The 24033-nt window shown below is 41.3% G+C and overlaps 1 protein-coding gene across 2 annotated transcripts; it reads right to left on the bottom strand.

Annotated features, from left to right (window-relative positions):
* Nucleotides 1–10859: 10859 nt before the first annotated feature.
* Nucleotides 10860–23536, bottom strand: LOC131234019 (phospholipase D beta 1-like). Of its 2 annotated transcripts, XM_058230974.1 has the most exons (10): nucleotides 22205–23534; nucleotides 20478–20594; nucleotides 17795–17989; nucleotides 15733–15984; nucleotides 15572–15640; nucleotides 15335–15482; nucleotides 14606–14754; nucleotides 12621–12794; nucleotides 11934–12131; nucleotides 10860–11410 (listed from the first exon to the last, which is right to left on the bottom strand). In XM_058230974.1, the coding sequence occupies exons 1-10, from the start codon at nucleotides 23168–23170 to the stop codon at nucleotides 11117–11119; spliced, it is 2562 nt and encodes an 853-aa protein (XP_058086957.1). In that variant the 5' UTR covers nucleotides 23171–23534; the 3' UTR covers nucleotides 10860–11116. The 2 variants fall into 2 exon arrangements, with proteins under 2 accessions (XP_058086957.1, XP_058086958.1); XM_058230975.1 differs by lacking the exon at nucleotides 17795–17989 and having other exon boundaries at nucleotides 22205–23536.
* Between the last annotated feature and the right edge of the window lie 497 nt (nucleotides 23537–24033).

Here is a 24033-nt window from a genome sequence, read left to right as displayed (position 1 = left end):
CTCCTAACTTCAACCTTGTAGATGCCTTTACCAAAGCACTTGGGTGCGATCAATTCCATTTCCAATAGTGAATGGAAGTCACTATTATGTTTGTCTTTTAGTGTTCATTTGTGCATTACCCTAAGTCGTATCCTGTATATTTGAGTCGGCTTAATTCGAGACTTATACCATTGCGACCACACCATCGCCGCGGTTCCAACGCCGTGTCTTGCATACCGATCCGATACCCTGGCAGGGAGATGTGGGTTGGCGTTTATTTCGAAGAAAACGCCACACGTTTGCAATCCCAAGAGAATCTCTACAACATGTCTCATCAATCAATCAATCAATCATGCTTTCTTTCTCCTCAAGTCAAGCAACCCCTAAGTGATCTCTTTCTCACCCTCTCTTTTACACACCCATACTAGTCAAGTACACCATCACCTCACATCCATCAACCATCACTTCTCTTACAACCACCCTATCTCTCTCTCTCTTTCTCTTCACATTTTTCAAGCACCAAAATGAGCTCACGTCCAAGCTTTCCATGGAGAGAAAAGTGATTTTGGTGGCCCACCTTCCTATCCCAAAAACCTTCATCCTAACCATTCATTTCTCATCTTCCACCATCAAAGAGGAACATAAGGAGACTGACGTTCCAATGGACCGAGAAGATCGAACGGTGGGTGCTTCTATAGGCTAGTTTTCATGTTTTTGTGATGGGCCAAGTGAGGCCTACCGATCGATGGTATGGATCTCACTTTGGACCCTAAGATGTGGCCGATGGCCCACCTTGATCTTCATGATCATTCCATGATGGGGCCATTCTCCATGGACCCCATCATGATGTTTATTTTCTAGCTTGAAAAGGGGTCATCTAGACCTTCTATTTCGGTGGAGAAAGGATCTCCACCGTTGATTTTGATCGGTGGGCCCATATGAAATGGGACCCACTTGTTGTATGTTTTAAATCATGCAAGGGAGGGCCCATAATGTCGGGGTCCCTCCATCACACGTGTGTCCCACCTTTTCTTTCTCTCTCTCCCTCTCTTTCATTTTCTTTTATTGTTGTGTGATATGGCCGTGTGGCCCACCCGGATGGACCCCATCATGAAGCATGTATTTTTCCCAAGCCATCTGTAGGTGAGACCCACTTTACATGTGTGTTGTACCCACACCATCCATCAATTGGTGGCCCACCTGAGCAGGGCCCACCTTAGTATGCGTTATGCCAGACTGTCCAGCGTTAGGGACGCTTGACGTGTAATAAAAATAAAAATATTTGCTTGATTCACAAGCCTTTGGGCGGGCCACTTATACAGGCCCCACCTTAGTGTATGTTTTTAATCCAAGCCGTCCATTCCATTCCTTAGATCATTTTAGGCGTTGAGCTGAAAAATGAGGTCAATCCGGTTTGCTGGCGGGCCATAGCATAGAAAACAGTTTCTTTACCATTAAAAAACCACCATGTTGTTTCTGTACCCCGAAACATGCCCAATATTGGGCTCGTTTGGTCTGTATTGAACAGTAAAAACCAATGGGTGGGGTGGATTTTGTTGATATGGGCCCCACCTGTGAAAAACCTCAGAAAAATAGGTCTTTAAAAAAAAAAATATGCAGCAGGTCACTGCTACCAGAGGCGCGCAAGCAGCGCATGCTGCACGTGGACGACAACCAGATGGGTCTCATAGTGGGACCCACCGTGTTGTGTGTTGAACAGCCACACCGTCCATTTTGTGGGCCCCTACTTGAAGTGGGTCCCCTCCAAAAATTAGCCACATCCAATGCTCGGGTGGCCCACATCAAAGGAAACAGTGGGATTGAGCGTCCGCCCTTGAAACCCTTTTCTGGGTCACAGAAGTTTTGGATCATCATGAAATTTGTCTTTCCTTTTCATCCAGGTCCGTGTGACCTTACCAACGGGTTGGATTGCAAACAAGCATTATGTTGGGCCCCACTTGGGACCCACCATGATGTATGTGTTTTGCTCACACACCGTCCACAACTATGGACGATGGAAACCATGATGCATGTGTTTTATCAATGCCGTCTGAGCGTTTGCTGGACGGCCAGTAGGCCCCACCATATCTGTGTTATATCCAACCGTCCTTCCATCTGGTGGGCCACACATGTGGACCCTACCATGAGGTATGTGACCTACCATGATGCAAGTATTGCATCCAAAACCATCCATCCATATGAGAGTTCATTTCATGGCATGAGTTAAAAATGAGTCAGATCCATCTATCTGGTGGAACCCACCATGATGCAAGTGTTACATCCAAAACCGTCCGTCCATTTGAGAGTTCATTTTATGGCATGAGCTAAAAATAAGTCAGATCCATAGTTCATGTGGACCCTTACCGTGATGCATGTGTTGTATCCAAACCGTCCAACCATTTGGCAAGGCCCATTGTGATGTATTCAAGGCCCGTTATTGAGGCCCACCTTGATATGCATGAGGGCCCGTTATTGAGGCCCACCTTGATGTGTATGAGGGCCCGTTATTGAGGCCCACCTTGATGTGTATGAGGGCCCGTTATTGAGGCCCACCGTCATGTGTATGAGGCCCGTTGTTGAGAGCACCTTGACATATATGAGGACCATGTGATTAGGCCCATTTTGATGTATACTAGGGCCCATGGGTTGAGGCCCATTATGATGTATTAGGGCCCATGGGTTGAGACCCATTGTGATGTATAAAGGCCCGTGGGTTGAGACCCACTGTGATGTGTATAGGGCCCATGGGTTGAGGCCCATTGTGATGTATTTGGAGCCCATGGGTTGGGGCCCATTGTAATGTGATTCCACCGTGGGTTATGTAATGACATCTATGGTGGGCCATGCCTTGGGAGCAATGTTGGTTTGACGTCCACATTGTAAGAATAATGTTGGTTAAATGTCCGCATTATAACTCTCCCTAGGGCCCATTGATAGGCCCATACTTGTTGTGTGTAGGCCATTAAGGCCTATCTTCGTTGTGAGGATAGTTCATCACCATATTAAATGCTTAGTATAACTCCATGATTCATGCCCATACGCATCATATGTATGCCTGATATGAAGAATGTTTGATTATAGCATATGCCATCAGGTAGACTATTTACGGGACTCCTTATGAGACGGAGTGCCCACATTATTGTGTCGTACGCGCAGAATTACTGCATGACTGGATAGTGTGACTCATGCATCTCGCATATATGTGACTTGATCATTGTACGCCCTAGCGACATCAGGGCCGTGACCTCCACAGACACATCATGGATGGCCAGATGGGACACCGAAAATGTTTGGTTCTAGCACTGTGGGCACGTAGGATGTCCTTGGGTGAAAATCCCAGAACCTCCTTGGTACCAGGAGATGCTCCAACGTCTAAACCGAGTGGAATATGAGCACCGGTGCCTATACCATGAGATCTTGTCTCCCACTATGTCGTGGTCGGTTGGAAGGGGGTGTGGCCTTATCCGCCCGAGTGAGGGGGCTATAAGCTAAGCTGAGTATGACCAGCTCATAAATGGGTCAGCTATTGACGAGTCGGGCCCGATATCGGGCAGGTAGTGAGGTCTCTTCCACTTGCTTGTGCGGCTAGGGAGGAGGCAATTAGTGTGGAGTGTAATAGACCCGGTGATTTTCCCGAGAGCAACCATACCGATATGTGAACATATTGAGCGAATTGCATATTCATTTATTCATTCATTCACTATCTACTTAGTGCGGTGCGTAACTATTTGTTACGTGTACCATCGCATGGCCAGGATTTCGGTTGGGCACGCAACTAACCTCAGATCGGGAGTTTACCACATGGTGTCTAACTATCCAAATTTAGGTATGAGACTGGTTTGGATAGAAGTCCCTTGTGATGGACCCCATAGCTTATAATACCACATACTATCATCCTGACTTCATACTCTAGATTGGTCATTTCATTCGCCCCGCATATTACATTGCATTTGCAGTACTTAGCATTTTGGGTTTCTATATGTTTGCACTTATATGGCCTAGATGAGGTTGATGGTATTCGTGGCTCGTCAAGATTTGCATTTTGCATTGCATCCTTAGCATCTGTTATTGTCTTGTTATGTGTTGCATCGTCTAGCCTTGGTACGGTTGATAGAACTCATAGACTTACCAGTATATTTCCGCTTACTCTGATATCGTATTATTCATGATTTTGTCAGTATTTTCGCTTATTCCGATGATGTATGATTTATGAGCTTTATGGTATACTTGGCAATTACCTTGGGCACACACTTTCACCACCCTCTAAGCTTTTATAAGCTTATGCACGATAGATGTATGCAGGTGGCGTTAGGTTGCAGCAGCGTTGAGCTTAGAGCGTGCAGCTGTTCTCTGGAGCTTTGATTTCGATATATGTATTTCTTTTTCAGCATTGTATCTAAATGTTTATATTAGTGGATATGTGATGATGATGTTGCCTTTGTGATTTGGGTAAACTTGTGATTATGCTCCTTTTTAAAAAAAGTACGTTGAAAAATCCTCCTTGTAGGATCCCAGGATCGGAATCTGGCATATGAATGCCAGAATCCGAGAATGGGGCACTACGGAGGCTGTTGGCGCCAGATTCGGCGACCGAAAATTTTGTGAGCCCGGTTTCCGAGTTTGGGGAGTGACATCATTGGGCACAACACAGTGCGCCACACACCCAAATCCAGCTGATATTTATTCATTTCCACCATCCAGACGGTCCAATTGGATAGTCAGTCCAGTAGGGTGGACAACAAAACCGTCCCACCTGCTGGATGGTCTGGATGTCCATGCATGTATCTAATAGGTGGGCCACACATCATCAAAAGAAGAGAGAGAGAGAGAGAGAGAGAGAGAGAGAGAGAGAGAGAGAGAGAGAGAGACTGGGATGATAGAGGCATCTCGCAGGCCACCCTCTTTTATGCAAGATCCAGGTTTCTCAACCGTGGAGCTGATTAAGCTGCGACCCTGATGTGGGGCCCATATGGATTGGATGACAGGTTCAACGTTGTAGGACTTGTTTGGCCCGCAGTCCACTATCAGAGATGGGTCAAACATACTTTGTATGGGCCTCATGCCTTACATGGGCCTGTCACCACATCATTGCGTAGTACCCAATATAAATCTAGATAAAGGGCGTCCAGTGGGCTGCTGTACGCAAGCTGCTTCCACACGGGCCTTCTTTGGAGAAGTGAAAATCTGTGTATACTGCATAAACCAAGGTTTATAAGCTAGAAAACTCGACCCATAGGCATGTAAGTCGAATGCCTCACCCAGCTGCGTTTTCATTCCCAAGGACAAGCCAAAATGGACAGACTACTGTGCACACTATATCTTTCTAAATACTCTCGTATTTCTTATGATTGATTGCCTTTTACAAGAGAAAAGCTATCCCTTTATATAGGAAAGGAAGGAGATGGGATGAGACCAGATTATCCGATCTTCTCCCTATCTCCTATCCAAAATCAAATTCAAAATTGAATTTGAAATTTTAACAGAAACGAAAAAGCCGAAAGAAGCCGAAACATATGAGACCGACCCGCTAGTGATTGCACACCAATGGGCCCCACTGGCCTATGTCCAACAGAAACCTGTACGCAAGCTGCTTCCACACGGGCCTTCTTTGGAGAAGTGAAAATCTGTGTATACTGCATAAACCAAGGTTTATAAGCTAGAAAACTCGACCCATAGGCATGTAAGTCGAATGCCTCACCCAGCTGCGTTTTCATTTTTTCTTTATCTTGAAGACATTGTCAATAATATTTTATTTCATTGGGATATTTATATGGTCCAATACATTAACCTAGACTGTTCATTAATTAGGTCCAAGGCACAATTCATGAGTTACTTGCAAACATCATCTGTCTGACATGGTTAAACATTTGACCAAAAATCTTTTTTTAATACGTAACGTCAAGATTGTTTATACAAACATATGACCCCACAACCAATAATTTATTATCTATTTGTTAGCGATTGCTTATGATTCTAAAGAATCATTTTTGTTAGGTGATCCAAGCCTTCCCATACATGACATGGAAAAAGGATGGCTAGAACAAATAAGGCCAATTCAAGATCAATTGGATAATCTGATCAATGTGATTTTTGCATATCTATCCATGAAATGTATTTCGGACTTAAACAGACTGTTGAAAGCAATCATAGAACTGCCCAAGTGTCCCATGCAGCCAACCTGGAGCCCTATAAGTCAGTGTTTTGAAAGCACTAGAGCACTTCTTTATATAAATATTTAGCGTTCATTACATAATTTATACCTGAAAACTAATTACATTAGTAGACATGTCATATGCAACACAAGTGGGGAGAGGAAGCGCAAGACATGGGATAGGGGTGGAGAAGCTCTTGTAAGAAGTGAGTTATTCACTACCTTACCAGAGCATGAAGCTTTTTTTTTTTTTGTTAACACACACCCACACCACAGCGGGTACTGGAACTCGTGACCTTGGCTTGAAACTCTTGTGAGTGTACCACTAAGGCATGAGTAAAGACCCCACAATGGGTACTCGAACCCATGACCTTAGGCCTGATTAGTAAATGGATCTCACCCAGGCTCACCACGACCTGAACCCAACCAAAACTGTTGCAACCACGCCATTCTGCTCTTAAACATTTGGACGAATGAACATAGATGGTTGCGTAGAAATTTGTACTTCTTATTAATCTAATGGCAAGGCAACAATATACTACAATGAAGTGAGAGGGTTTATGCATGATAGATTTCTTACATGAAGTAGAGTAGGATTTGTAGAGGAATGCCCAAGTCTAAAAGAAGTCCACGTAACCGACAAGCTCACTACACGTAACGGACATCGCCCGATACTCGGCTTCTATGCTTGATTTGGAAATAGTGGCTCGCTTCTTACACTTCCAAGAGATGAGAGAAGTGCGGAGAAAAATAGCCAGTAGTAGATCTTCGTGTGAGAGCACAACCGCCCAATCAGCATTCGAATAAGCACGAAGGTCCAAAGTCGTCGTGGAGGAGAAGAACAGAGATCGATCTAGAGTTCCACGAAGGTACTATAGGATGCGCAATACCGCAGTCATATGAAGAGTCCGAGGAACAGAAACAAATTAGACGACTTGGACAACGTAGGCAATATCAAGGCGAGTCATAGTTAAGTAAACCAGGACTCCCAACCAAACGACGGTATAAGTCGGGGTGCAAGTAGATCACCATCATCACGGCCATTCATGAGTTACTTGCAAACATCATCTGTCTGACATGGTTAAACATTTGACCAAAAATCTTTTTTTAATACGTAACGTCAAGATTGTTTATACAAACATATGACCCCACAACCAATAATTTATTATCTATTTGTTAGCGATTGCTTATGATTCTAAAGAATCATTTTTGTTAGGTGATCCAAGCCTTCCCATACATGACATGGAAAAAGGATGGCTAGAACAAATAAGGCCAATTCAAGATCAATTGGATAATCTGATCAATGTGATTTTTGCATATCTATCCATGAAATGTATTTCGGACTTAAACAGACTGTTGAAAGCAATCATAGAACTGCCCAAGTGTCCCATGCAGCCAACCTGGAGCCCTATAAGTCAGTGTTTTGAAAGCACTAGAGCACTTCTTTATATAAATATTTAGCGTTCATTACATAATTTATACCTGAAAACTAATTACATTAGTAGACATGTCATATGCAACACAAGTGGGGAGAGGAAGCGCAAGACATGGGATAGGGGTGGAGAAGCTCTTGTAAGAAGTGAGAGCAGTAATAAAAAAAAAGGGAGTTACAAAAAGGGAGTTGTTTGATACTCTGGCACAGTGTGACACTTGATTGTTATGTATCTGGAACTTGTATATGTTGCTTATGCTATTCAATGTAACTGTCAAAATTGGAAAACCCAATCTCAATGAGTCATTAATTAAAATCTCTCAAAAAAATGAGTCATTAATTAAAGATCATATTATCTAAACAACCCTAACCTTCTAACAGTGGACATTTGTTTGGTAAATTTAAGACCATAGGTTCATTAAATTATGCAAACACCGTGTACAATTTCTTCAGGTATGTGTATCAATTGTCCGGCCTTGCCACAGTACGAATGCGTCCTTTATCTTAAAAATAAGTCTGTTTACGAACAGTTAAATTGATTCACCTCCAAATTATCACAATCCCCTTTATTCAAGTTGACAATGCACCACTCTCCTGACGAAGCATGGCCCATGTAAGTCCTACCGCAGGCATTGGATGAGTCTTACCCATAGGGATACAGTGACGCAAGTGGCCCAATGCCCTACCCAATAAAAAGCCCCCTTGCATTCAATGTAGCCATCAATTGCCCTTGGCTTCTCTCGGTGTGTGTGGTAGAGATAGAATGGGAATGACAGACCTCTTACCTTCTCTAGGGTTATTGGCTTCTCTCAGTGTATATTTATTTTAGTTTTGGGGATCTGTGTCTGCCTTGTTCTGCCATTAGCTGTGTAAATTCAATCAAGTCCATAAAACTTAGAGAGAAGTTGGATCACATTCGATTTAAAATCAATATTAATTACTTTGATTGAAAAAACCATGTAAGATGGTGTGGTTGTCCTTGTAGGTTGTAGGTAATTTCTTTAGGTTCTAACTGGAGGAACATAGTGTGCCTCGTTGAGAGATTTAAATGGGAGTGGGGCCAGAGAGAGAGAGAGAGAGAGAGAGAGAGAGATTTAAATGGGAGTTGGGCCAGAGAGAGCGAGAGAGAGAGAGTTTTAAATGGGAGTGGGGCCCAAGGCAGCCATTCACCTCACCTCCCTGGGTAGCTGCATCAGGCCATTGGTCTGTTAGGTCCCACTCTAAATGGACCATGGCCTAAAAATAATCCTGACAAGATAATCTCAACCTTTCAATTTGTTGCCTGAGAGGAGACAACAAAGAAGAGAAATGCAACGACAATCCACATTCAACTAAAAAAAAGGGGGCCAAAATTGATGGCCATTTTCCAATCTAGTAGAATTCCAGGCCATAGTCCATCCAAGTTTTTGTCATTCTGTCCTAAATCTAACAGTTGAGGGTCTCCGCAAAAGGCATCAAAATTTTTTGTGCCTCCATACAAAGTTTTAACACTAAAAAACAAAAGGATGATGGTTTCATGTAAAAAGACAATAAAATGAACAGCTTATACGAAAGACCCTCAAAATATTGTTAATGTATCTATATGTAAAGGGTAACCACTATTTATAGAGCTATTTACAAGGGTTCCCTCTTTTAATCCAACTTCACTTTATAACTAGCCATAAATCTGGACTACCCAAAATGTAAGAAAACAAGAAAGACTGTCACTATCGCTAACCTGTTTTATAACGCTTTAGACACAGTTGTAAGAGTATATGGGCATCAGTACAGTTTTGTGTACCGGTTCTAATGCAGGGGCATTTTCACATCAAGCTCAAGTGGGGTGGCTTGTGGGATGCAGGGGCACACTCGGGGTGGGCAGCCCGTGTGAGGTGGGTGGCTTGTGTGAGGCGGGCCCCACCCATGTGAGGCAGGTGGCTCATGTGAAGCGGGACCCATGTGAAGTGGGGCCCACAAGGGGGGGTTCGGCCGAGGTCCTAACCCATGGGATGTAGGGCCTGTGCTATGAGATAAAGGGATTGATTCGCCATACTCTATCAGTTTGAGTTTTTAGATCGGGTGGTTAATTGTCCTGCATCAGATTCTCTATACCATACACCTGAACAGAAATTTTTGTTTGTGTATTCCTGCTATTTAAAATCATAAGCAGATGTAGACTGTTTCGTGGGATAATGACACACGTGATCAACTGAGACTCAATTTGAGCCTTTTTTGTACATGTGTGGAATGGGCACGGGTAGGGTGGGGTGCAATTGCATCAAATAGTCGCAGGAATTTGCGGAAAAGATACTCCAAGAAACCACTGATATGCAGAAGGATAACAGAAGACAAAAGTGACTGTTGAATAGATGAATCACACCACCAGATTGAAAGGGAAAAGAACTTCAACAGGCATTCTAGGATATCACACCACTAGAATAGGATATCACACCACTAGAAAACAATATAAGAGTCAAACTTCTAGAAATTCAATCACCAAATAAAAAAACCTCAATCACTAAATAGAAATTCTGAAAACTTTTATTGTTCTTAACATTTTTTTAAAAAGAATTGTCGCCGTGGTTCTTAACAAAACATGTCTATAGAACCACACTCGTTCTGCTCATAACTAAAAACGGTATCTCAAGTAGAGCTGCCTCTCAAGGAGCCCCCAGCAAAGACAAAACTTGAATCAATTTCTCAAAAGAAAAGAAAAGAAAAAAAAAAAAAAAACCCACACTCAGAAAAAAAGGGAAAGGAAACAATTAAGGAAGCACACACCCATTGAATTATTTGTGTGCATGCATATGGTACCAACAGCGGATTCCATCAGAACTCCACAATTGAGCTTAGACGGTGATGATGATGACAGCATGCACAAAATGTGAATCAAAATACACTTAAAATTATGTATAACAAAACTATCATGGGAGCCTTGTCTCAGCCAAGATTGAAAATTGGTTTAGTGTACTGTCTAGTGCCACTAAAAATGGGTGGTATCGCGCATAACACTCCCAACCAGACTGCTTCAGGCTGATACACCCATATTGTTCATGGACTAAATTGGTACATATCAGGACCAGTGAATCATTTTTCTTGCTATTGTGATTCTTATCTAATGCCCCTACTCCATCACTGTAAAACTAAGTACATCCAAAATAGGCAGGCCACAGAAAGAACTGAACTTGATTTTCTCTCCGGAGAGGATGGCATTTGATTAATGGAGTGAGAAATTGATATGTTGGGTGAAGTGAAAATGTTATGGAAATAGAACCTAGAGTTAATAGGATTTGGAATGCCTCCAGTTCGATCTGAATCTGAATCTGAATCAGGCACCTGGCCATTTTTCACAAATAATTCCTACGACCATACACTCCAATTTAAAACTAACATCATTTGTCCTCAAAACTAGGACGGAAAATTGTGTATGCACAGATGATAACAAAAGCCATGGATGCAATCATCATACTGGTATGCAACCAAAGGCACTAATTGTGTAACCTCGGCAACAATGCAATCATAGTTTTTAGTCTAACCTTCCTAAATAGTGGGGTCCACAGTCGAACATTGTGCAATCATATGGTGAGATTTTCCTGAACAATGAGAAATGAGCCTGCTACATTCCCGCCCACATCTGGAAAAGATTCACATCCAGCAAGAGGCCTCACCTTGCCTTTTGGGTCCACGTCAATGGGGTATTTCAAGAGGTGTCCATTCATTTGTGTTATCTCGTCGGCTGCAAATTGTTGCCAGTTCAGTTCCCCATGATCTCTAACCCGTCTTATGCATTGGAGGCTCTCTGGATAGGTGAAACATTCCTCCAGAGCTCCGATGTGCTCTGCCCACAGTGACATCCTATAGCCATAGATCTACAAGCAAACAACCAATTCAGTTTAGATTACTGAGTAATGATCAGTTGATCACAGTGCCTCAATGGACAGTAAGTTACTCAACCCAGGACATGTGCCCACATGTGTGCAACATCTGAGCTATGGAAAAGGTGGGCCCACCATGAGGATCATTAAAGAAAAACAATAGGCTAGCCCAATCAACAGGCAGGCCACTGATAGGCCGAATTAGATCATTGAAAGTTCTGACCTAAATCATCCATTGTTTTCATAAGGGGTGGCCTGCTTGATCGTTGGGCTGCTTGATTTTTTATGTCCTGTGATCCTCAAAGTGGGGTCCACTTTTGCACTGAATGGACATTGTACACACCTGACTCATCAACAAGCATGTTGGGGATTGACGATAATTTATCAACCGTTGAAGTTTTATGTGATCATTCCTCTAGGATAATCACTTTAAAACTAATCCATAGGAACCAGTCATTTCGATAATTCAACTATACACCATGGTTGGAATTCAATCATCAAAATCGTAACTTCTCACCTGCCCATGTGGCCTAGACTGTTTCTGTGCCCATGTGTGGTGGGGTTGGTATGCTCCCATTGCAATTTCAGTGTCTCTGGTCCCTTCCAAGGACCGTTGATTGATGTTAGCTGATCCTAGTATCACGTACTCATCATCCACTATCATTCCTTTAGAATGAACATAGATCATGAAGCGTCGATTCTTCTGAGTAAGTTCCTTGGGTACCAACATAGAGCAAAGTTGTGTCAACTGAATGAAGAAAAAAATGCATTTGCATGACTCATGACAATGGGTTACACTTGTAGACAAGAACGAGATTTGATTTAGAAAAATCAGCAAGTAGGAACAATAAATCCAAAGTGAGAGCAGCAATACTCGGACGAATGATTTATTCAAATGGATGGTCATGAAAAGATTGCATCCTCAATGGAGGTCTACTAAGCCCACAAGCATGTAGAGCCCTGCCCATCTACATGCAAGCACCCAGGTGGGTCAATATATCAGATGTGCAAAATTGAGATTCCATCAGGTGGGCCATAATAATTAGACCTTCTGCTAAAAAATCATGTTGTTTCACTGCCTGCCATATATCAGCATAATAAGGCATACAACACAATGGTAAAGGCAAAAAGGTTGCGACATTAAAGAAAATCATGATTATAGTGAAGCAATGAAAGAATTGAATTTCAGGGAGAAGAAATTTACTTGAGGAGTGTTTGCAACAGTTGCACTTCCATTTGAAGCATTGTTTCCCTCCACAACCTCACGGTTGCCTAGGCAGAAGAAATTCAAGTAATCTCGTGGCTCATATGTTTTCTCAAGACCTGCCTCTTCTAGAGCCTTATAAACTACATCATACATCATTTGCATTGTTTTATTCTGCAGCAATCAACAAGAATTCCATGTAAGCAATGTTGAACTGAACCGTGAATACAAACTGCAAGATACATTTTCATTTCAATATACACAGAACGAGATGTCTCAACAGAGGAGATGAAAGCGGATGTTAGCTAATGTATGATAAAGGATTCCAAAAGGAAGGAATCATAGTCACGATTTTATTTTTTCGAAAGATTCATTAGCATTATGATGATGCCTTTTTTTTTATAATCCTATTACATGATGTATGGTATATGCTGAACAGAATATAGATGGGGTGGTCTGTCTACGGTGTTCCAAAATGCATAATGTAAAAGGATCCCAACCTATCATGTGTGTGCAACATCCTTCTCATCCAATAGGTTGTCCCACCACGAGGATCACATTGTGCAACATTAAGCACCATCCATTCATCAGGTGTGTGACACCATGTATAGCCGCTGATAAATGGAAAAATACCAGTGTGGTCCGCCTGATGAGTGGATGGGGCTGATATTAACACAAGGTGATCCTCAAGGTGGGGCCAACCTATTGCACATGTTGATGTTGCACACAAATGACATGTTGGAAGTTATTCGCTAGGTGGGCGGCAACTTAAACGTCTAGCTGGTGGGATGTGAGAATTTCTTATATATATGTGTGTGTGCATGCTCTGATGCTCTCAGAGCACTATAAGCTACAGTGCTCCTAGTTCCATTGGGACACTTACATAGTCCAATCGATTGATCTATACTGTTCATTAATTCAACATGCATTTCATGGGCTACAATATAGACAGTCAGATGCAACTAGGAGCACTATAACTTACAGTGCTCAGAGAGCACTGGCGCATTGTATAAGGGTGCATTTGAATGTTCAGGTGAACTGAATTGCAAAAATTCAGCTAAAATAAAGGAAACAACCAAAGTGAAAGTAGGATCATTTCATTTCATAATTGACCACCGCCTAATTGCAGTTCCATGCGTTTCAATTTCGTATTGATATAGATAATCCCAGTTGTTATTATTGGGCTAGTCCCCTGTTATGACTTGGGAGGGGTTTGTCCCACTTTGGTCATTTTCACCTTATTGAATTGAATTATTTCAATTCGTATTAAATGAGGATTCAAATGAAGTTCAAAGGTATTAACCTAAAATACAAAAGTTTAGTTATCACTAGCTCCAAGTCAAGGAAAAAGGAAAGGCGTCACCTATATTTATATATATGAAATTTTGATATTGTAGTTCAGTGTTTCTAGATTCCATTCATATGTTTCTTTCTATGGTCCAACGTGGGGAAGTACAGAACACGGAAATACAAAGTCCTCCAGCAGATTCTAAAGAGAGATTACATTGAGTTAAGACATGGGTAAGCACAGGAGAAGAGTGAAAGGTATTGAGTTTTACATTTTCTATGGGGACAGTTTACTCATTCTGCTTCTTACATTGCAACTTCAAGTTTCTACCATGGGGTTGTTAAGGATGTAGATGCCTGGAAGGGTTCCTTTCTCCTTTTTATTATTTAACATTGTCATGTTTTAGATGGGAAATTTTACTTAATGTTTCACCTCGAATCTTCTTCTCTTGTTGCACAACTTGAATACATATTACCCTTTACTAGCTTCTTGCTGCAGTTTGAACCAAAGCCATCATTCATTCCTATGTTATAGTTAAAGAGCCCTTTCAGAACATTTGTGAAAGAAATTACATGACTGGATTAGCAAGATACATGTTGATGTATGAAGCCTGCTGAAAGAACTATATCATGAACATGTAACACAATTCAAAATGCCAGATCAAAAACAGAATTCAAAGATAGAAGATGGGTAGCACCTGCCAGAAAAGAATCCTCTGTAGGGGAGCCTTTGTAGGAGCACCCTCAGGCCACATTGGAATAACTATGTAGGCCGAAAATCTCTCATTTGCTTTGATTTTGCTAGCAATTTTAAGAGCAATTTCCATTGGTATTAGATTGTTGGCACCTACACAATTACCAAAATTCCTCTTGAGTCTTCTGTAATTGAAAACTAGAAACATGACAATGTGCTAAAATTTAGTCAAAAGGTAGAAAATGCTAAACTAGTCATCTAAACAAAAGAATTTAAAGTTGCTAATAGTGGAAAAAGCAATCTTTAGTTACAGATATCCTCATATAAATACAGGAAAGAAAAACATATGCTAGAATGGAACACGTGAACAAAATATAGAGTAACACTTCAACATCAGGATGAAGTAACGGAAATTTTGCATTTTCAATTGCAAAATTTCCATCGAAATCGCGTATCACCATTAACCAACATTCCAAATTTCAAACTTCAATTGTAGGCTATCAAGAAGATGATATTTACATTCTCAAGAAAATGCACCATCTTGCCTTCCCAAGAGCAAGCAATAGGCATTACCTTGGATGATTTAATCTGTATAATTTGATTAAGGACTGTATATATTTACAAACAGCACAATCAACAATAAGAAATGCCATGAAAACAAGAAAATACCACTTAACAAACAGATAGTCTTTTCTATTTAGAAAATCAACTCCGCATAGGTTATAATGCACACCTAAGTCGTTGTTTGAAGACCAATTATATGATGATCCAAGGAAGTATTGATTCTCAATATAGATGAAATGTTGTGCTGCTCGGATAGCCTTTACATAAGCTGAATGAATGCTCATATCAATCAATACATTTTTTCCGCAAACCAAATTCTGTATCATTAAACATAGAAATTAAGACATGAAAAATGTAGAAACCATAAAAAGTAAATAAGATGGGCAATTAAAAGGTTTTCTCTTACCCTACTAGTGGCATCTTTTGGGTCCTTTGGGAAGCCTTTCACTGAATTTGAATCAATCGAACGGAAAACCTACACAAGTTGGGGAAGTGACCAAATGAATATAAACTCGTTTGAGAATCATGTGAAAGCAAACTCCACCAATTGATAAACATATTACTTACCTGCACATGCCAAGTATCTGGATCATCATCATTTGAGCATGAAGCATCATCCATCCCAATGATGTCGGGAATCCTGTCAATGTTGAGCAATGCATCATCATATGATGACCTCGTCAGTTTTTCAATTCCACGTGGTTTTGAAGCCTTAGCCCACCGCTCCTCAAAGTTGGTGAGGACATCATATGCTGTTGGGCCATCAATCTTGCAATGAAGATCATGCCATGGTTCCCTAGGACAACCGAGAGTCGGCCCCTATTTTGATGCAGGACATGAAAATTAAATATGATATGCAAGATTTCAGGCTTTAAATCACACTAATTTTAAAACAATCACAAAAAATTCCACATCTCACATAAAAGTCAAGCATTCAACAAGGGGAATCTATGCGGGTCTAAGCCTACACATGTTAGGGCTGAATCAATTAAAAATTATAGACTAAACAATGCTCAAAGGAGAGTAAATTCATCCATACATGCAAAGGATTACTTCTCAATCCAAGGGATTCACATGTTTCAAATGGGGAAAACATAGGGTTCGCAAAAGTAGAATAGGACTTGGAAATTAGGATTATCTAGGGTTAGGGTTAGGGAAATAAGGCGAGAGAGGAATGAAATATAAGAGAGAAACGAACCCAAGATGATCCACGCGTGTAGACAGCGGCCCGGGCCAGACGGAGGTGCGTGGGATCCTGCCCGCATGTGTGTGGGGCCCACGAATCTGAAATCAGCCAGCTATGTGCTGGTCGACCAGGGGAGGTCCACCTTTACGCCAAGTTTCACGCCGATCGGATGTCTGGTTTGTGCACAGTGCTCCGCCGAAGTTTCAGCCCTCCTGCAAGGCCAGATTCTGAAAATCTGCTGTAGGGAAAAGATTAGCTGCAAACGTGGGTGGATTTGATGAGGGGATGGCTATAGGAGATGAGGAATATGGATGGTAGGAGACGGAGGCGATTTGGAATGTATGTGGCTTCGCACTACGGTAGTTAGCCCTTCAACGAAGAGAGGCTTCATAACTCAAAGAGGAGCATGAAAATACATAAATTTTATTCAATCTTCAATAATAATAAAAACTACAAGGGGTGCCTATTTATAATAAAATCCTATACCCCAAAACTCGCGTCATGCGCACACCCTATTACTTGGAGACGAAGTAATAAAAAATAACAACTAATCAAACCATCCATAATATTCCTAATAACAATAATAAGCAAAACTCAAAGTACTAAATCGTTTGGAATAGTGGGCCACGATCATAAGAACCCATGGTGGGATTCACATGACGATCGAGTCCACTTCAAGGAACCAAAACGCAGTCCTCTAACTAGGGGGTCCTCCCTAGATGTCGTCATCAATCCAGATCGATGGTGGGGCCCTCCTCCTCCTTGCGTACGTGAGTAGGGGGGGCCGCGCATGTGCGCGAGATGTCCCCATCATATTTGGAGAGAGAATGAGATAGTAAAAACAATTAGGTAGATGCTTAAAACATTAACTGCCTCAACTTAGGATGCGTTTGGGTGCTTTATCAAATTGAATTAAAATTGACTAGTGCCATAAAGCAGAAATTACCAAATAATTATTTCCTTCTTGAGCATTCATATTGAGGGCAAGCTCCAAATTTTGGTCTGGAAATTATCATTACTCCAATTCGTGGCCTCTTCCTCAAGGAAACGTCATTATTTTTTCTGTTACCAGTCGATTAAATTGAATGTTCATGATTCCTTCTATTTGTGCATCGAAACACAACCTTGGTAAAATGTTCGACTGGCTGAAGTAGGACCAACACAAAGGAAACAGAAAGTGAGAAAAGTAGGTAATTGTGACTCAAAATGGGCTCCCTGAAAACTATGGTTAGATTTTTTGTATGGTGCTATCATTATTGACATCATACAAAATTAGAATAACCTAACTGCCTCCTTAGCATTTACTAGCAGTGACAATGTATACTGTAGCACTTTAATATTGACATTTATCATCATTGTTATTGAGTTTAGCAAAAACATAAGATTGTACGGGCACCACGGGAATAATGATATAGAAAAGAAGAATAAAGTTTGAAACATTACCTGAAAGGTAGGGTTGTGATAGTCATCTTTATGCACCGTTTGCAAAGTCGTAAATATAGGATGCTTTGGGGTATCATACCGTCCATCGCATAAATCGAGTCCTCCAACAAATGCTATTATTTTTCTCTTGTTATAACCAGCATCAGAATCCACAATCACAGTTTTCTGATGATGGGTATAGATTGCTCCAACTTCCTGATTACCAATAGTTTAGGGAACCAAGTAAAAACCATGCTCTGCTATATGAATTGAAAGAAACTAGCTTGGCCACAGAAAAATACAATTAATGCAGAAGAACGACAGATGTTCAGTACAAAAGTAAATCCTTTTGAATCTTCTGATGTTTTAAGACTCAGGATGTTTGATAAGCTGGTACATAAATACACCTAAAAGAAAGCAGTGAAACTAAGGTATGGGTCGAAGTAGTGACAAGGCCCTATACCCGGGTTTTGTAAAGTCTAATTTATTGGTTTTGGTGTCACCACTAGCATTTTTCAAGGATGGCTATAATCAAACAACTATGCAGCGAATTCAAATCTGGACATCTAAGGCAAGTAAGAAATCCCGCCTTTCTTACCTCATTGGCCTTGCCCCTGCCATCATTCTTTAGGAGATTTGGATTAGCCATAACCACGCTCGATTTGAAGGCTTGGCTATGTCAGCTAAACAAATACTTTTCAAGGTTGACCGCTATTTGAATGAGCTTGGCAGCTTCATCTCGGTGCCAGATAGAGACTCTATGTCGGACTCCATCTCCCTCCAAGCCCTCAGGATTAATGAAGCTCAGCCCCACCCACCCAGAAAATTCATCATTGTCAATTGGTCTAAGCCCCCCCATGGCTGGTTGAAATTGAACGTTGATGGCTCCTCGAGGGGCAACCCAGGTGTGAGCCGGGGGGGGGGAATTTTCTTTCCACAGAAGTTATGGCCAATCGACTAACACCATTGCTGAGGCTCAAGCAATGTCAGATGGCATAAAGATATGCTACAACCTGGGTCTTTCAAACATTATCGTCGAAACGGACTTGATGACCATATTTAAATCGGTTGAAGATCCTCTCTTCTCTTGCTCTTGGCATATTTGGTACATGATGGGAGTGATTCAGCACTTTCGGCGATCCCTTAACCTTATTTTCAACCACATTCATCGTGAAGTAAATTCAGTTGCTGACGCCTTAGCCAGATTGGCTACCGAAGGCTGTCCGAACAGATTTTATGAATCCCGTGCAACTCTCCCGAGACAGGTGCGAGGTAACTTCGTCATTGATAAAATTGGTATTAGAAACATTCGGCCCATGTAGTTGGGGCTCCTTTCCTTTTCTGTTATGTTCCTTTTCCTTTCTCAGGTAGCTTTTGTGTAGATCGAGTTATACGATAGGAGTAGTCCGCCCTTTTTGTCTGGACACTTCTGAATGATTGTACATTTTCTTGAGTAATGAAAGGAAAAGTTATTAAAAAAAAAGAGATATAAGTGGCAAGGTAGTAGCAGACTTTGGTTGTGGTTGTGGTACATTGGGTATTGCAGGTGCTCTTTTGGGTGCCGAGTGAGTACCTTCTCTCCCTCGTTTGGTTAGAATCTTTTTTGTTTTTCAAGTAAATTGCTTACTCTCTGCTGGAATGTTTTCATTTTAATGCCACCCACTGGTACAAGTTTTGTTATAATCCAAGGTGATTTTGCACAATTTACAAATTTCAACTTTATATGTAATTCTTCTTCTTTTTCTTTTTTCTTTTTTTCTTTTTTTTTTTTCCTTCCTCAAAAGCAAAGAGAATAATCTTTATGATTTCGGGAAATTGACTCCAGCTTAGTCTCTACACCGATCTTCCAGATAAGGACCTAGGTTATGGTCTAGGAAAGGGTTAGGCACCCTACCTCACCTGCAAGGATATGGTCTCTACTTGAGAAGGACGAGATTCGGATTATCAAAATTTCAACAAATGGTTTACTCATCATCAATTCTTGTCCCAATTAATTGAGGTCAGCTACATGAATCCCGTTCTGTTGGATTCACAATGAAAATTATGGCATAAGTTTGATGCTAGTCACCAACCCGATGCAACCCTCATTTATCCGGCTGGGGACTGGCAATGGGAGAATAAAATAAAATGAAATCTTGTCGCTACATCAACAGAATGATATGGGCATATGGCAAACGAAATTTACAGGCACTTGGTTAAATCAGATCAAAAGGAGAAATGTCCATAATATCTCATTAGATATAGGTATGTAACCAAGCAACTATCCTCATGATTCCTATTCTTATCATAACTAATCATTATTTGCAAAATTATTACAAGGCAAAGAACTAAAGATTAGCAAAACAACAGTACTGAAAGAAGAAAAAAGGATAAAAAGGAGGTATGCTTAAAATGCATATATTGGTAGAACCACATCCATGGATCATTGACAAATGAATGAAATCCAACGGTAGCCTATATAATTCAACAAATTACAAGATTACATTCTAACTTATATTAGTTTTGCCAACATTTCAAAGTATTTCGCATAATATGCAGAAACACTCCACAACACTTCTAACCTTTCAAGCCCGCACATTTCAGTTTTCCACTCAACCTAGTTGACATCAGTTTGACTCCAAAGCATTCATGAAAATTCCATAGCACATCTAATATGAATCATGCATGAAAACAGTCAATTTAAAAGGATATTAAAAACAAAAACCTGTTGTTTTGCCACGCTGTGTTTCTTTCCCGCAAATCGGGGACAAAGCAACACTTGCACCGATGAATGCTTGAAAAACTGACGAGTCTCTTCATCATGGGTTTCCATTATTCCACCCTGCGATTGTGAAATACCAGAGAAAACCTAGTGAGACCCACATATCAAGGCTCTCTAAAAGCAACTTTAAGTATGGATAAACCAGCAAGAAGACTTAACTTGCTTATGAGAATTTAAAGCAATGACAACCAAAATGAGAAGGGAAAAAAAAAAAAAACATGGAAACATATGAAAGAAAAAGAACACCTCACTACCAAATCTTAGGCCAGTCCCTTCAAAGATCCAAATTGAAAACCATGAGGATTTGCCGACACATGCAAATGCATGGAATCACATTCACAAACAAACAATGCAAGCATAAGCTTCCAAAGGCTAAACTAAATGATGTTATTTCCTTCAATATTGGTGAAAATTAGAGATACTAATGTTATGGATCATAAAAGACTTGATAGAAAAGTTCATAGATCGACAACTCTTGCATCATAATGTTCACACTATTGCATCATAATGTGCACCTAGATACTTCTGATTACCATTCGTTCTCTTGGGGCTTTTTTTTTAAACGCAAAAAAAATAAGCTCATCTCATTTTCATTAATCGTATTATGGATTCAAGATCATATTTCTTGTTGGTGAGGATTAAAAATAATCTTGATTACTAACAATCACCATTTCTAATACATAAGTACACTTAACTAAAATAAGATAAACTCATTTTTAAGTGGCAACCAAACAGGGCCTTATGGGTGTGTTCAGATGCACAAACAGATTGAATCATGAACAATTGGTTCAACTAAGATCATATAAAGAAAACGTATGGTACTTTTCAAAGTTCATAATTAGAAGTATACCAAAATATTAAGGCACGTTTGGATACCACCAAATAAGTTGCTTTTTCTACTTACAGCAGTAGATAAGTGACTTATTTTCGACAAGTAAGTTTGGTTTATGATTAGTTATAAGTAACTTTTTTACTTAAAAGTACATAATCACTTCAGCTAATTTTTTTCATCTTTTCTACTTTTCATGAGTTGCTGAATAGAGGCATCAGGAGAGGCAAAAGAGAGAAGTTGATAAGTATGTTGTTCGCCAAACATATATACTTATCTTCTTAATAAGTAGAAACTAAGATAAGCTACTTGTGGAATAAGTAGCTTATCTTAAGCAACTTAAGATCCAAACTCCCCCTAAGGGACATCCCTTCGAGTCCAACCCAAAACTAGCGCAATTGCCATTTGGAGCCTGGCACCTAAATCTGGATACTGCAGATGGTAAGTTTGTTACTTTCACTTTATTGAACTAATTATTGCAATTCAATTCAAAAGTGCATCCAAACACAGCCCTATTGACCAAAAGTGGTTAGAAGCAAGAGATGCAGTGCAGCTGAGTAGTCGAAATGAACCAAAAAGTTCACATGCTGCCAAATGAAAATAGGAAGCCTTCCATGAATTTAGACACAAGAAATGGAGAGACAATCAGCAGTCGAAATGAACCACAAAATTCATGTGCTACCAAATGAAAAAAGGAAGCCTTCTCTATCCAATTCATGCATAAAATCTCTCCAATGCATCACTTATCATCAAACATTTAATAATCAAAATTTGAGAAAATAAATGAGTGGAAACAGAACACATCGACAAATCCAAAACCAAACAGGGCTCATCACCTTACCGTCTGAAGAACCCAAAGTTTCTTTGAAGTTGGATCATCCCACACAAGAAGCAAAACTCTCACACCTTCTTGCGACTTGGCCTTAAGAAGATCCCCCAAAGTGACATCCGAGCCAGGACCCCCATCGCGGACCAGTGTCACCTTGTGGTAAATGGACCACCCTGTTATGTAAATCAAACGCTGGGCTTGTTTTATCGCATTGAAGATGTCTCGCCAGCACTTCCCATGCTCATAGTGGATTCCTCGATCAAGCTCCAGATCTGGAAGGCACCCATCGGGGACATGCGCATCCTGATAAAGAGTAACTCTCCCACCTCTCCTCAGAGGGAAATACGCGCCCGGTACCCCACAATAATCGGGACCGGGCCCAACTCCATGAAGATACATGTCCTGTTTCTCAGTCGGGATATACTGAATCGAAAGTTTCAAGGATGCTTCTTTCTTTAAAGGCTTCCCATCCGAATTGAGGACAGGAAAGGATCCCTCGATTTTCTCTCCTGAGTAGATCTCTTCTGCTGCGATCGAAACGAACCCTATATGCTGGGACCCCAACACATCATTATCCTTGATAATGAACTTCACATCCTCAGTGTAATGCGCAACTGGCACTAAGAAATGCTGCATCCAAACAGGATTCTCGTTGTTCTCGATAACGTACGTCTGGCCCACTGTAGCGCCTGATACCAAGATCGACACATACGGGTCGCTCGTGTCGCTTGTTATCTTATGACCCGAGCTGCTGTCGATCTTGCTGCTGACCAGAACTTTCCCAAACATGTCGTTTATCTTGTTAGAGAACCCATCCATGTTCGTAAGGTTCTTGGCTTCGAAGATCCAGACGTCTAGACTTCCATGTAACAGACGCACCTTCAGAGAAACTCTCGATGTCAGGACTGGCACGCCTGGCTGGCCATAGCCATGCCAAGAGGCATTGGAGGAAAACATATGTTTGATGTGTCCCGACATGGGATGCAACCACGGCGATCAAGGGGCAGACTGCAACGGGCTATGATCTGATGAGAGAGCAGTCACTAAAGGATAGGCGGTGTGTAGCTGCAAAGGGCAAGATAGAGAGAAATCTATCTCCGTGTGGGGAACGAATGGCACGGGGCGACGGCGACCAGAGGGTGGAGATTGAATCTGTGGATGAGAATAAATGAGATGAATTATATACGTGTGAGGGTGGAAGATAGTTGGATTCTGGATATGGAAGAGGATGGCGATGGGGGTAGGGGCAGCGATGGTAATTTTCCATGGTTGACTGAACAAAATATTCTTCATCTCCACCACGACGAGAGCAGGACAGTGTTTGGATTGGAAGGTTGTTGGAAATTCAATGGAGTTTAATTGCGTTTGGTGGCGATGGGGTTAGCTTTGACATTTGCAGGAGACCGAGACTGGACTGAATAGTCTCCCGCTCGTTAGATGAGTTAGTGGAGAGTATGGCGTCCGTCTCAAAGAGAAAAGCTAGCGTGTATTACCGTTGTGGTCGTTAGAAGGGCCAAGCGCATGGAGAAAAACGGAAAGCAGGCAGAAAGCCCCCTCAGATCAACAGTTACGATCAGCAGTCATGACCTAAAATGAGCTGGAAAACGGATAGACGGTGTGGATATAAAACACATACTTCACGGTGGCCCCACATCCCCCAACACATCACCGCACCCTCGCTGGAGGTGGACTGGTGGGAGCAACACCACCTAATCCGCGTCACCCAGGCTCCGTGGGGATGTAAAATCCACTCCGTCCATCAGGTGAGAATCCTTATGGTCACCGCACGTATAAGCGATCAGCCCGATTAAACAAATCAAGGAGCCATACCATCAGGAACG

This window comes from Magnolia sinica, chromosome 18, assembly GCF_029962835.1.
Source record: "Magnolia sinica isolate HGM2019 chromosome 18, MsV1, whole genome shotgun sequence".
NCBI classification, from domain to species: Eukaryota; Viridiplantae; Streptophyta; class Magnoliopsida; order Magnoliales; family Magnoliaceae; genus Magnolia; species Magnolia sinica.
Note: the sequence above shows the minus strand (reverse complement) of the source record. Positions and strands in the feature narration are given on the sequence as shown.